At 45.6% G+C, this 14,797-nt stretch overlaps 1 protein-coding gene across 1 annotated transcript in view; it reads left to right on the forward strand.

The window, feature by feature from the left end:
- The window catches only part of TMEM59L (transmembrane protein 59 like), a 57,224-nt gene extending 43,392 nt beyond the window's left edge, over positions 1–13,832 (forward strand). The window contains exons 7-8 of the mRNA XM_081959924.1: positions 2,134–2,251; positions 8,300–13,832. Coding sequence (XP_081816050.1) covers positions 2,134–2,251; positions 8,300–8,461 — 280 coding nt within the window. The 3' untranslated portion in view covers positions 8,462–13,832. The remainder of the gene's footprint in view (positions 1–2,133; positions 2,252–8,299) is intronic.
- Positions 13,833–14,797: the final 965 nt, after the last annotated feature.

Here is a 14,797-nt window from a genome sequence, read left to right on the forward strand (position 1 = left end):
CCTTGAAAGGCTTTGCCGGATGTGAATGAATAGAATTCACAGTCAATTGATAAAAGGGTTTTTTTGCCAGGACAAGGAGTTTGTTTCATGCTCTTGGGAAGCCTCGGTCAGAACATGGTCGTAAGTGAGAAAAGTGGTCATAAGTCACTTTTTTTCAGTGCCATTATAACTCTGAATGGTCACTGAATGAATAGTTCTAAGTCAAGGACTACCTGTCCCATAACTTTAAAATAAAAGCAATATTGTCCGGCAGGACTTTGGTTTTCTAGCTTAGTCTATATCAGGGGTCTGCAAAGTTGGCCCCTTTAAGACTGGCTGCGGAATTCTGGGAGTTGAAGTCCACCAGTCTTAAAGGGGCCAACCTTGCAGACCCCTGGTCTATATTGAAAGACTGACACCAGTAATTTCTTTCTTTTGTGGTTTCTTTCTTTCTTTTTCTCTTTAATTTTTTCCCCCATTTATTCATTCATTTTATTTTCATTCTTTCTTTATTGGTTGTAATTTAGTTCATCTTTTGTAGTCATGTTGAGAAATATTTTCTTTATTGGTTGTAATTTAGTTCATCTTTTGTAGTCCTGTTGAGAAATATTTTCTTTTAAAAAATTTAAAACTCAAGTTGATAGCTCTGACAATGGGACCGAAGCTCCACCTGTATTTATTTTTTTTAATATTCATCAGTGTAGATTAAAAAAAAGAGGCCGAGCTTCGATTCCGCTGTTGCCATCCCCATCTTCCCTTTTCTGATCACCCGTGGTCAGACCCCCAATGTAACAATAAGAGCTCTGTGAAATGTTAGACAATAAAGAATGAAACATTGGCAGAAGTACAAGTTAGAAATCAACCGCTAATCAGCAATCAGAAATAGGGCAAAAATGGTCACCCATGTATAGATATATTAAAATGTTATTGGCCTTTATAACTTCATAAATAAATCAAGGCAGTGAATATTCCTAATACACCTTCCTCCTATTTTCCCCATAACAACAACCCTGTGAGGAGGGTTGGACTGAGAGAGTGCTTGGCCCAATGGTGGGTTCCGGATCCCGTTGCAACCTGTACGTTTGCAACGGGGCCCAGCGTCCTCCACATGAACATGCGCACATATGCCCAGTGTGCGCATGTGTCACCGTCCAGCGACGCCTCTGCGATGCTCCAGTTGCTCTGCGGAGCATCACGCAGGCGCTGTACGTGCTGTGCGCAGAAGCGCAGAAGAGTTTAAAGACAGGTAAGGAGCGCGGGTGGGTGGGCAAGAACTCCGGAGCACCGTTCAGAAAGGGTACCAGGTGATCCGGGCAGGCTCCGGTATGCCCATACCGGGCCGTACCATCTGCAAGCCACCACTGATTTGGCACAAAGTCAGCACAGCCAACTTTCGTGCATAAGGCAGGCCTAAAATTCACCGTTTTGTGGTGATAATAGAATAGAATAGAATAGAATAGAATAGAATAGAATAGGAGAATTGGAAGGGACCTTGGAGGTCTTCTAGTCCAACCCCTGCTTAGGCAGGAAACCCTACACCACTTCAGACAAATGGCTATCCAACATCTTCTTAAAGACTTCCAGTGTTGGGGCATTCACAACTTCTGGAGGCAACTTCTGTTCCACTGATTAATTGTTCTAACTGTCAGGAAATTTCTCCTTAGTTCTAAGTTGCTTCTCTGCTTGATTAGTTTCCACCCATTGCTTCTTGTCCTGCCTTCAGGTGCTTTGAAGAAAGCTAGACTCTCTGGCCCAAAGTCATTCAGCCAACTTTTGTGCATAAGGCGGGACTAAAATTTACCGACTCCTGGTGATTGGCCCAAAGTCACCCAGCTAACTTTTCTGCAAAAGGCGGGACTAGAACTCACCGACTCTTGGTGATTGGCCCAAAGTCACCCAGCCAACTTTTGGGCATAAGGCGGGACTAAAATTCCCCGACTCCTGGTGATTGGCCCAAAGTCACCCAGCCAACTTTTGTCCATAAGGCAGGACTAGAACTCACCGACTCCTGGTTTCTAGGCCAATATCTTAATTGTTAGCAAAAGTGTCTCTACGCATGTATATGTGGATACTTTGAAGCCCTCTCTCCCTCTGTCCATAGTAACCTTGTGGCCTCTCTTTGGCGGGTGGGGTGGCTGCTTGTGGGTGTTACAGGCGTTCGGGGCTGCCCCGCTGGATTCTGGCTGCTTGTCTTTTCCTTTCCATCATGGTGATGCTCTGGCTGAGTTGCGCCAGTCTGGTGACTGCGCCGGATCAACACGTCAAGACTCAGGTAGGGAGAAATTAACAGGGGTGGGTCCTTTTTGTAGCTCTGTTCGTCGCTGGCTAAGTCTTTTTTCAGGACTTTGGATTGCATGACCTCTGATTTGGGGTTCTGGAGACCAAGAAGACAATTAGGAAGATTGCTTTGGCCCCTGACATTGTCAGGGGAAATTTCACCCTGAGCTAATGAGGTGTAGACCGTCGGCTTTCCTAAAAAGCATATCTTCAGAAAAAGCGAAAATAAGACCCGATAACATGTTCTGATTAAAAACAAAACTTTTAATATGAAAATAAGAAATAAACAAAACCTTACTATCTAAATTAATTACATCTCTGCAGAGCTATGTGCCTGCCTTGGCAGGTAAACAGAAGTTCAGAAGTCTCTGGAATGTGTGATGTATTAAGAAACGTGTTAAGAAGCATGCGCAGTAAATCATTGTCAGATAAGGCCTATGACCTGCGCAGTAACTATTCAGTTCAGCTAGCAAACAATTAACGCAGGGACAGACATTTTCCAAAAATCATTGATCCATCTTTAAATATGCAGAGTCATTATTGTTTTTTTGGGCAACAGGTTAATCTGGGTATTAGCAATAGCAATAGCACTTATATACCGCTTTATAGTGCTTTACAGCCCTCTCTAAGCATAGGTTTACAGAGTCAGCATATATTGCTCCCAATAATTAGTTACTTTTTATTATCAACTTTAATAGCTACCGTATTTTTCGGAGTATAAGACACACCATTTCCTCCCTAAAAGAGCGTGGAAATATTGGTGCATCTTATACACCGAATACAGCCATTTTTGGCCTCCCGAAGCCCCATCCCCGCAGCCTGTTTTTCACAAAAGCGGAGGCTTTTTTGTCTTCCCTAAGCCCCCAACGGCACTGTGCAGGCTTCAGCAGGGCTGGGGGAAGGCAAAAACTTTTATTTTCTTACTTACCTCTTCGAAATCTTGGTACGTCTTATACACTGGTGTGTCTTATAGTCTGAAAAATACGGTAAGCAATGTATTCTGATATAATAGTTTTCCTCTCAAATATACACATAGTCCTTCGGTTATGACCATTCATTCCGCAACTGTTCAAAATTACGAGAGCACTAAATGAATGGTACTTAGGATTAGTCCTCATCATTCTCTCTGTTGCAGCATCCTCATGGTGATGTGATTGTGATCCAGGCTTCTGGCTTGTGATTATGCTGTTGCAGCAAGCCCCAGTCACATGGTTCTAATTTGAGACCTTCCTTGAGCCTTTCCCACAAGCAAAGTCATTGGGGAAGCCAGTAGGAAGTTGAAAGTTGCCGTCAAGTGAAATCCTTGCTTAGCAACCTGTACAGTCCTCATTTAACCACAGCAATGAGGACTGCTGGAATTGCTGTCGCTAAGTGACACGCTCATCGCGTAACCTTGTGGTTTAGCACCCAATTGCTGTTATAAGCTGAGGACTATCTTTCAAAAGGGTCAGTGATTCTGTCTACCTACCCGAGCCCAATTTTATCACCCCAACAACCCTGCACAGTTGGCCTTAAGCCAAGGAGAAGCCTGCAGTGAGAACAATGGCCCTGTGAATAGATGAGTGTAGATTCTGATGGAATCCTTTAATCCCTAACTTCCTATTCTCAAAAGGATAAGCACTGCTCTCATCCAAGATGTTTTTGGACATTTGCCAGGCTGATATACACTGGAAGACTCATAGCCAGAGATTGAAGGACACAATTCAATACCTCTGATAAGATACTTCTATTACAGATAAAGAAAAGTCCTTAATACTGAAGAAAAGAGCTTCTGGTCACTCTAAGACTCAGGACATCTCTTATTCCCTCTCCCTCCCTCTCTCTCCCTCTCTCTCTCTCTCTCTTTGTCTCTCTCCTGTCTCTCCCGCTCTGTCTCTCCCACCCTCCCTCTGTGTGTGTGTGAGTGTGTGTGTGTGTGTGTCTCTCTCTGTCTCTCTCCCCGTCTGTCTCTCCCTTTCTCTGTGTCTGTCTGTCTTTCTCTCTCTTTCTTTCTCTCTCTTTCTCTCTCCTGCCTTCCCTCTCCCTTCCCCTTCCGCCCTTCCTCTCTCTGTGTCTCTGTCTCTGTCTCTCTCTCTCTCTTTCTCTCTCCTGCCTTCCCTCTCCCTTCCCCTCCTGCCCTTCCTCTCTCTGTGTCTTTCTCTCTCTCTCTCTTTGTCTCTCTTCCTGTCTGTCTCTCCCACCCTCCCTTTCTCTGTGTCTGTCTGTCTTTCTCTCTCTCTTTCTCTCTCCCGCCTTCCCTCTCCTTTCCCCTCCCGCCCTTTCTCTCTGTGTGTCTGTCTGTCTGTCTCTGTCTCTCTCTCTTTCTCTCTCCTGCCTTCCCTCTCCCTTCCCCTCCTGCCCTTCCTCTCTCTGTGTCTTTCTATCTCTCTCTCTTTGTCTCTCTTCCTGTCTGTCTCTCCCGCCCTCCCTTTCTCTGTGTCTGTCTGTCTTTCTCTCTCTCTTTCTCTCTCCCGCCTTCCCTCTCCCTTCCCCTCCCGCCCTTTCTCTCTCTGTGTCTGTCTGTCTGTCTCTCTCTCTCTCTTTGTCCCTCTCCCTGTCTGTCTCTCCCACCCTCACCCTCCCTCGCGCCCTCCCTCTGTGTCTGTCTGTCTGTCTCTCTCCCTGTCTCCTCTCCCGCCCTCCCTCTGTGTGTGTGTCTCTCTCTCTGTCTTTGTCTCTGTCTGTCTCTCTCTCTTTCTCACACACACAACTGATGTCTGACTCCGAAGGCAGCTGATAACTGTCAGACGGCCCTGTTTCCTTCTCTGCCTCCGATACAGAGCCCTCATCAGAGCCTTCCCCAGACTCCAGGACTGGCCCATGTTCCTCCCCAACCTCCTCACTGTCTGAGTCTGCTACCAGCTCCGTTGGCCACTGGTGGGCCACAACATACCCAACTCATACATGGGGGATTCCAGGTGGTTTACAACATTAAAAACCCACAACATAAAATCCCCATGAAACCCCACTTGTTCTTGCAGCTGTGCTGGGACATCCCAGTGGGTCTGGATATTATTGTGAGCCGCCGAGAGTCATTGAGCGTCTGGCGGTACACAGATTCACAGGGATACCTTGGAGATAGTGCGGCTTCAGTTCCAGCCCAACACAATAAAGCGAATATCCCAATAGAGTGAGTCACATACATTTTGGGGTTTTTTGCAGTGCATAGAAAAATTACATCTACACTATCCTGTAGTCTGTTATTTATGTCTTTAAAAAAACCCCAATGTACCTTATGAAAAAGTACATACCTTACAGTGGTGGGTTTCAAAATTTTTTAGAACCTCTTCTGTAGGTGTGGCTTGCTTTGTGGGAGTGGCTTGCCATCCATGTGATCAAATGGGAGTGGCTTGGCAGTCATGTGACTGGGTGGGCATGGCCAGCTTGTCAAATGTGGCGAAACCCACTTAACAATGCTCTTGCTTAGAAACCAAAATGTTGGCTCAGGAACTCTGGCATTGAAGTGTGCAAGTCTTAAAGCTGTCAAGTTAAAAGACCCTTGCACCCCTAACCCTTAGAAAAAACCTCCCCCAGGGGTGTTCAAACTTGACAGCTTTAAGACTTGTGGACTTCAACTCCCAGAATTCCTCCTCTCGCTCTTCATCTTGATGATGTGCGGACAGGCGTGGGGAGGCAGCTGGAACCGGTTCTAAACGGAACGATAGATTTGTGGAACCTCTTCTATAGAAGAAGTTAGAACTGGCAGGAACCCACCCCTGATACCTTAATTAAAAACAGTGCTAAAAATGGTATTCATCATTTGAGCCTTCAGCGAGTCATAATCTTCTTGCTGGTGGGGGAGCTTCTAAAAAACAAAAATCTGCAATATTTGCGAAGTGCAATAAAGCAAAGTTGCTTTTCCAAGAAGCAGCTGGACTTTCTGGCTTTCTCTTTGAAGATGTTTCGCTTCTCATCCAAGAGTATAAATCGGCGGTGAAATCCTCCCCGTTTAGCTCATTTCGGCTGAACCAAGAGGGACGATTGTCGTTGGTTCTGTGAACCAATAGTAAAAAAAATAAAAATCTTCCTAGGACTGCGTGAGCTGCTCAATCGTTAAAAGTGTCCCGTGTGTCCCCCCCCCCCCCCGCTTTTTAAAGCATTTATTTCCTGCCTATTCGCCCGAACTGGCAGGAAAAAAATGCTTTAAAAAGTGAAAAAAAGTTGGCCACGACCACCCAGTCACATGACTCCCCCCCAAGCCACGCCCAGAGAACCAGTGGCAAAAAAAATTTCCCCACTGGTATAAATCCTTCCGTTCCCTACCATCCAGTCAGAGCTGAAGAAGCTTCTTGGATGAGAAGCGAAACGTCTTCAAAGTAAAACCAGAAAGTCCAGTTGCCTCTTGAAAAAAGCATCTTTGAGACAACCAGGACCTGGATGACTGAGAATCTCCATAGATAATAAAGCAATGAGGTATGCCTGTATTTATTGACTGACTTACTTGTGTTGGGCTCATTCCCAGAAGTTTTGGGAGGCACTTGAAGATGGTTGGGAATTCTGGGAAGCTTAAATAGGAGGCAGCCGGGAGCTACCATATTGGGGAATATCGTTCAAATCACTCTGTCAGCGTTCCAAATCTCATGCAGAATTAAACCAGAGTCCAAGGCAGAGCTATCCTTCAAGTTCCAATTTAATAAGACAGACATGTTGGCAACGAACTGTGGAATCCCAAATCTGAAAACTTCCTGGGATTCCACCCAGTTGAAAGTTCATCATCTTATCCCCACACCCATAAATCCATCACATGGTCCAATCTTCTTCGGCCACGCTGGCATCTCCACCGAGCTGGTTCCAGTCAGGTGCAGAGATGCGGAGACAAAAGATGACCTTGGGCTTCTAGAAAGGAATGACAACAACACATTCCACAATTCTACTCCATTCTATTCCCCCTCCCAATTACTACACTAATGAAACAGGATAATGAAATAATAGAGAGTGTAGCAGGCCAAAGATCCTAAAAGGGAATATAACTGCAGGCCTGACACACTCCCCATCACAAAATTACAGGTAGTCCTCAACTTATGACCACAAATGGGACCAGTATTTCTATCCCTGAGCAAGACGATGGTTAATTGAGTTGCACCCGATATTATCTTTTTGCCATGGTTGTGAAGCAAATCACCGTGGTTGTTAAATGAATCATGCGGTGAATCTGGCTTCCCGTCTTGACTTTGCCGTGAGAAGGTGATCACATCAATTGTTGTAAATCTATGCTGGTTGCCAAGCCCCTGAATTTCATCAACTGTGAGGATGCTGCAAAGGTCATAAATGCAAGGACCAGTCGTAAGTTATTTTTTTCAGTGCCGTAACTTCAGACAGTCGCTAAATGAATGGTTGTAAGTCAAGGACGGCCCCTATGGAGTTGGAAGGCATTGCAAGAGAGTCATCTAGTCCTCCCGTCTGCAATGTGCTGGAAAACCAATTAAATCAGGGGTATCCAACAAGGGACGTAGTGGCTCAGGGGCTAAGACGCTGAGTTTGTCGATCAGAAAGTTCGGCAGTTCAGGGGTTCGAATCCCTAGCGCGACGTAACGGAGTGAGCTCCCGTTACTTGTCCCAGCTTCTGCCAACCTAGCAGTTCGAAAGCACGTTAAAAATGCAAGTAGCACAATAGGAACCACCTTTGGTGGGAAGCTAACAGCACTTCATGCGCCTTCGCCGTTTAGTCATGCTGGCCACATGACCACGGAGACGTCTTCAGACAGCGCTGGCTCTTCGGCTTTGAAACGGAGATGAGCACCGCCTCCTAGAGCGGGAAATGACTAGCATGCATATGCAGGGAGACCTTTACCTTTTGTCCAACTTTGGCAACTTTAAGACCTGTGGACTTCAACTCCCAGAATTCCCTAGCCAGACAGCTTGGGAATTCTGGGAATTGAAGTCCACAGGTCTTAAAGTTGCCAAAGTGGGACACACCTGAATTAGACCACCTGAATTAAAACCACACCAGGTAGTTAATAATGATTAAACCAGGCGGCTGCCCAGCCTCTTCTAAAGCCATCCGAGAAGGAGAATTACAGCGACAGCATTTTTTGTAACAATCTCTCTCTGTCCTTCCTTCTAGCCCCTGAGCATCAATGGGGACAAAGAATACCTGGAAGACCTAGATGGACCTGTGCCCTATTCCTTACGCCCCGTCATTGCCATAGCCATCGGCCCCACGGAGGAGAACAAGGAAGCAGGCCTACTGCCGGTCAAGGTGGATTTAGACAAGACTGTGCTCTAAGAGCCTAGCCCTACCCCCCCCTCCAGCCCTCTTAATGCCCCATCCGCTCCTCCCCTCCTTCTGCGTTCCTCTCAACAACCACAACAACCTTTCCATGATGCTTCCCAGCCCCTCCCACAGCACATTCTGTCACCGCTTTTTCATCCAGGAAGGTCTTGGCACTTTTCTGCAAGGCTCTGCTGGAAAACACCCAAGTTCGTGTTTTTCCCCCCAGCAGCAACCCTTTGGCTGTTGAGAAAGAGTGGGCTAGCCTTTGAGACCCTGGCTCTCAAAGGCTGCCATTGCGGCTTTCGAAATGAACAAACCCAGCATAAGATCCCCAAGTAGGGTCAGAAGGATTTGGGGGAATTTGCTTCCCATGGGACACGTTGGCTCGGGGGCTAAGACGCCGAGTTTGTCGATCAGAAAAGGTCGGCAGTTTGGCGGTGCGAATCCCACGCGCCGCCTAACGGAGTGAGCTCCCGTTAACTTGTCCCAGCTTCTGCCAACCTAGCAGTTCGAGAGCACGTAAAGAAAATGCCAGTAGAAAAAATAGGAAACGCCTTTGGTGGGAAGGTAAAATAGCATTCCGTGCGCCTTCGGCATTTAGTCATGCCGGCCACATGACCACGGAGACGTCTTCGGACAGCGCTGGCTCTTCGGCTTTGAAACGGAGATGAGCACCGCCCTCTGGAGTCGGGAATGACTAGCACATATGTGCGAGGGGAATCTTTACCGAACAAGTCTGGGCGATTCCTTCTGTCTCAACACCATTGGGGATGCTTATCCTGGTTTTTCTTTTGTCTAAAAGAATTGGGGGGGAGGGGGATTAATGGGGTGATGCCCGCTTTTTATTTGAGCCTTGGTGGGAAAACTACACGCAGAAAAAGTCCAAGGGTTGCCGATCATGGTTACGTTTGCTGTTATACTGTGCCCTGATTTTCCTGACAGACTAGGATAGGGTTCCTTGGCTGGTCCATGATTTTCTAAGAAGCCATAACTGCCTCGGTTGACGACGCTGCGCGGAATCTTGGTCTGCGTATTTGAGAGGTGGCGTTGAGTTTCATATTTACATAATAAAGTTATGGGGCCGCCCATTTCACTTGGATATGACTCTTGAGCAGCCTACCCCCAAAACTTAATATCATAGCTGTTTTGTTTTTTTTTAAACTTAAGCATTCAAATGAAAGTAGGATTGCAAGAGAGAATATTTATCTAAACCAGCGTTCCTCAACCTTGGGAACTTGAAGATGTCCGGACTTCAACTCCCAGAATTCCCCAGCCAGTGGATGCTGGCTGGGGAATTCTGGGAGTTGAAGTCCGGACATCTTCAAGTTCCCAAGGTTGAGGAACACTGATCTAACCAAAATATAACCATCCTGTGGACTTTTCGATGGGATCCCAAAGCCGGCTAGAAAATCCGCATTTTCAGGGCTTTCCCAAAGACTAACAGGAATAGGACTATTACCGCCTTGGTGAGGATGCTGTTTCAGAGGGCAGGGGCCACAGCAGAAAAGTCATGCAGTGTGCTAAGCCACAGAAAAACAAACCACCTTAGATTGCAATGTGATTCAGCCTATACTTCCTTCTTTCTTTTCCACTCACCACACCAGTGGTGGGTTCCTACCGGTTCAGCAAAAACCAGTAGTGGTTTGGCGGCCTGGATTACTGGACCCCAGTAACCCAGGCCTGCCACACCCTCAAACTGGTTCCCCAGGTGGTGTGGGCAGTGGCGCCATCTTGTTTTCAGTTCTGTGCACGCCCAGAACAATTTGAATTGCATTTATGGGCAAACGCGCACGAGCGAAAGGAGCGTGCACGCACCGAACCGGCAGTAATGCCGGCAGCAACCGATGCCTGCCCCACACCGAAAGATATTCTGACAAACAAGATACAAAGGGAAGACAGATTCCTCTGGCTCAATCAATTTCTCAACCTCGGCAACTTTAAGCTGCATGGACTTCAACTCCCAGAATTCCCCAGCCTCTTTCTGAAGTCCTCTTTTGGGACTTAGGCCGCCAGCAAAAACTGAACAGAATGGGACCATATGGGATATAGGGGGACAAGACAGACAGTTGAGTTTGAAAATGGGTCGGACCCAGATGGGAACTACAGGAGCTATGAGAAACTCCTCCCCCACCCATTTCACCTGTCAGAGACACAGTTAGGCATCGGCTGAGGATGCTGCCATGTGCTCAATTCTAAGATCTGATCACATGACCCAGAACGGAGCTGCCACCTCCTTCATTTTAAGCCTCCTTGGTCACGTGATCCAGGATGGAGCTGGTAGGCCCGCCATTCTACGCTCCCTCCCTCCTGGTCATGTGACCCAGAATGGAGCTGTCCTTCATTTTAAGCCGCCTTCCTCTTGGTCACGTGACCCAGAGTGGAATGTTAGGTCCTCCGTCCTAAGCCCCCTCCCTCCATTTTGAGCCTCCCTCCTCCCTCTTGGCCACATGAGCTACCCCTTCTTCCATTCCAAATTCCTCTCACTTGGTCAACTGACCCCCGATGGGTTTTACCTGACTTGCTCTGTGTTTCCGACTTCGCTCAGAGACAATTAGGTGCAAGGCGAACAAAAAGCAGGAACCCAATGCTTTATTTCAATACCCACAAGAAAGTAGCCGCTCGTGGCTACTCCTTGGGGAAAAACAAAATCCAGAAGCTGTTCTCTTCCTGTTTTTTTTTCCCCCCTTGTGACGGGAGGCCTCTTCTTTTCGCTCCGTGAATTTAGGGTTTGTGGCAAAATCGGATCACAAGCTGATGTTCCTGATCTGAGTGCGCTGGTGTTGATGCCCTGTAGGTCTGCAGCAAGGACCTGGCCTCTGGGACTAGATATTCCTTTCTTGGCACTGCAATGCCAGTGTTTCTGTCCCACGAACCGTCAGCTTCATTCACCCAACACAATTAGCTTGATTACGGTAGTATTAGCCTTGGTTCAGTTCTCTGTGATTTAATTGTGGGCGGGGGGGAGGGGAGTTAGAGGTTTATTTCCAATCCCTCTTTATTATTTTTAATAATATAACTCAAGGTGGCGAAGATATTTAATACTTCCTCCTCCTATTTTTCCACAACGACCACCTGTGAAGTGGGTTGGGCTGAGAGAGGGCCCGCCTGGCCCAAAATCACCCAGCCAGTTTTCATGCTTAAGAGGAAGGGGGGGAGACAGAGACTAGAATTCATAGTCTCCTGGTCATTGGCCCAAAAATCACCCAGATGGATTTCATGCCTAAAATGGGACTAGAACTCACAGTCTCCTGGTTTCTAGCCTGGTGTCTTCACCACTAGATCAAACCAGCTCTCCTGTTGGTTTTATTCTGCAAATCCAGAACAATGGGCAAACTCAGTGTTGGAAGGAATGTCCACCTGGGTTTTCAGTTCCAAGTGGGGGAAAAGACACTGGATTCATGGAAGTTGCTTGAGAAGATGGTTTTAGTGGTGGACAGGATCACATGCCTTGAAGATGGTGGGTGAAGAAAAAAAGGGAAGAGAGGCTGAACGTCCCTGGTTTTATGCCCTCTCTGGGCTTTAGAATTTGAGTTTTGTATTCTATCAGACTCCCAGGGGGCCATGCAGGGACAGCTCTGTAGGATGTCCTGAGTCCAAAGCTTGGTTGACTCTTGCTGGGTGATGATCAGAGGTGGTATTCTACCGGTTCGCACCGGTTCAAGTGAACCGGTAGTCGCAGTGGCGCAAGGCTCCGCCCACCCACCCAGATGTCATCACAGACCTTCTGTGCATGCCCAGACAAGTATGCGCTCCTGCTACCGAACTGGTAGTGAAGACAATAGAATACCATTACTGGTGATGATGTCATGAAAGGGCTTTGGGATTCCTATTCTGGCTCTGCCTGAAGGAGGTAGATCTTTGTTATGTAGAATAGACTGGCTCAGGCCCATTGACAAAGGTGGGGTGTGGGCTGAGTTTCTGCCTCCCTTTTAGGGGAAATGTTTTGTTCTTTTAATATTTTCTAAAATATCTCATTTTCCTAGGAGAGGGGTGGTGGGTGCTAACTACCTACATCAGTAACCATGTTAAGTATGTTAAGGAGAGGCATCCTGTGTGCATTGTGTCTAAACACTGAGCATCAAAGCCTGAGGTTTGCCCTCATAGCTATACTGTCTTTTTTTAACTTAAAAGTCCCACATCAATGGGAAACACTGAGACAAGAAAACAAAATGAAGAGCAAAGGGAGTGCAGTCTTTTTCCTCAGGGCCAATGAAGCAAAGCGAAGTTTGCTCCAAAATAATTCTCAACTGACCGTCTGCCCTGATTTTACTCCTCTGAGTCTAACAGGGATACGCTGTTGTAGTTGTCACTGTTGTTGGTTCTATTAATTATTATTATTATTATTATTCTGCCCTTGATGAATGCAGGGCACTTTTGCGAACCCAGGATATGTTTGTGAGCGATGCCCATCCTTCCACTTTCTCTCCCTTCTGGAACCTCACCCTGTACAGTAGTGTCACAAGTGCAAAAAGTTTCCTCCCTCACAAACTGGTGTGATTTTCCCCGCTTGCTTGTACATTCGGCCTAAGGATTCTCTGTATATAGATTTAACATCTCCTTACCCCCATTTTTTGGCTCTCTAACTCCTTTCCCCACGTATCAGGCTGCGTGTCTACGTGTGCATATGTGAAAAAAAAAAAGATGGTGCTTGTGACCACGCAAACAAAGCCTCACATACACACAACAAAGGTCACCATCTTAAGCCCCTTCTGCAGAGAGTTTGCTGCCTATTCTGAGTTGAAAATCCAGCTGAAGATGTATGAAGCAAGAGCTGTTCCCAATCTGGTGCCAATCAGAACTGTATATCCTAGAATGGGAAGTCAATAACATACTGTAGCTGGAAGGTACCAGATTGAAGAACTCTGGGTGAAGTCAATCCGGAGCCTTTAGCAGGGCTAAAAGGAGCTTGCTTTGCATTCAGTAACTTTTTAGATTTTTGAAACTCTTAACTCTTAAATATATTCTGGCATTCTTCATATGGGGAGAGTATTAGGGAGGTTTATATACAGTATATATATATATATTTTATATCTCTATGAAGTTCATTCATCTCTCGTCAAAATGTCTGCATCTAATTATTTGCGTGAAAAAAAATAAGCTATCATCATGGTACCTTTGTTCTGCCTGGCTTGTTTTAATTCCCTTAAAATTCCCTTATTCTTCCTAGAATCTACTTTTTCTTTTCTCCTGGGGGAGACTTACAAAGGTATAAGGCCTAGGTTGAACTGAGGTGAGATTTGTTGAAAACCTGTATCTGCTAACTATATCTGTATCTTTAATAACCCCTTCTGTCTGTCCCCGAAATCCGGAAAAGTTGTTTACTTAGTTTATTAATTTAAATTTTAAAGAAAAGAAACAATAAAATCAAAGCTGTGAAAAGGAACTGGCATTTTTATTATATATATATATATATATATATATTTAGTTTGAAAGTGTTTTTTTTTCTTTCTAAAACTTTCCATCAACAGTCTGGGCTGTATGCTCCTTTAAAGAAAGAAATTGGGAGATTCAGGCCTGAATAACTTTACATACACCTTTACAGAAATGCTTCAGGACTTAATTCACCTGATTAAAGACATCTAATTTACAAGATCGTGTGAGGTCCTTTGTCGCTGATGCATTTTCTGCACATCTTTGCATAAGTTTACACGTGTTTTCACACAAATAAAATGAAATGGAGGAACAAGATATGCTTCCTTTGTCTTTAGAGGGTCCATTTATGCATCGTAGAGTGTTAGAAGATGTACCCTATTTTCTGTGAAGGAAAAGCGATAATGCCTCTTCTTAATTAGAGGTGCACATTCTGAACTTGTGGCTGTGTAGGCGGCAAAACCTTGGATTGGCTCATTAAAAATTCCATGAAATTATAATGGGGAAAGGCTCGTCTAAAGGCTTTTATGGAAAACAAGGTTAGCCTTGAGGGATCAATCCAAGGACCACCTTAATTAGCATTTTTCTCATAGCAGCCAACCAGATTTATATCTTGATTTTATTCACATCATCTGTAGCCCAGCTGATTCTGATGTGCCCCAAGGTTACAGTACTCACGAGTGCGAAAATGTGAATACCACTTCCTGTACATGCATTTATTCCAAATATTTGGACGCCCGCTTCCTCCAGTGATAACACTGAGTCTTGAAAATTGATAATCCTTGATATTTATTTTTAACCCCCTTTTATTGTTTTATAAATACATATGCTTGTTTTGTTTGGATTTATTTAGTTCCCATTTAAAGCCATGTAATGTACAGGCAGCCCCCGACTAATGAGGACAATTGGGACTGGAACTTCCATTGTAAGCTGTTGCAGTGATTAGTCAAGTTAGACCTCCTTTTGTGACGATTTTTA

This window comes from Natrix helvetica, assembly GCF_964273705.1.
Source record: "Natrix helvetica genome assembly, chromosome: 1".
In the NCBI taxonomy this organism is placed as follows: Eukaryota; Metazoa; Chordata; class Lepidosauria; order Squamata; family Natricidae; genus Natrix; species Natrix helvetica.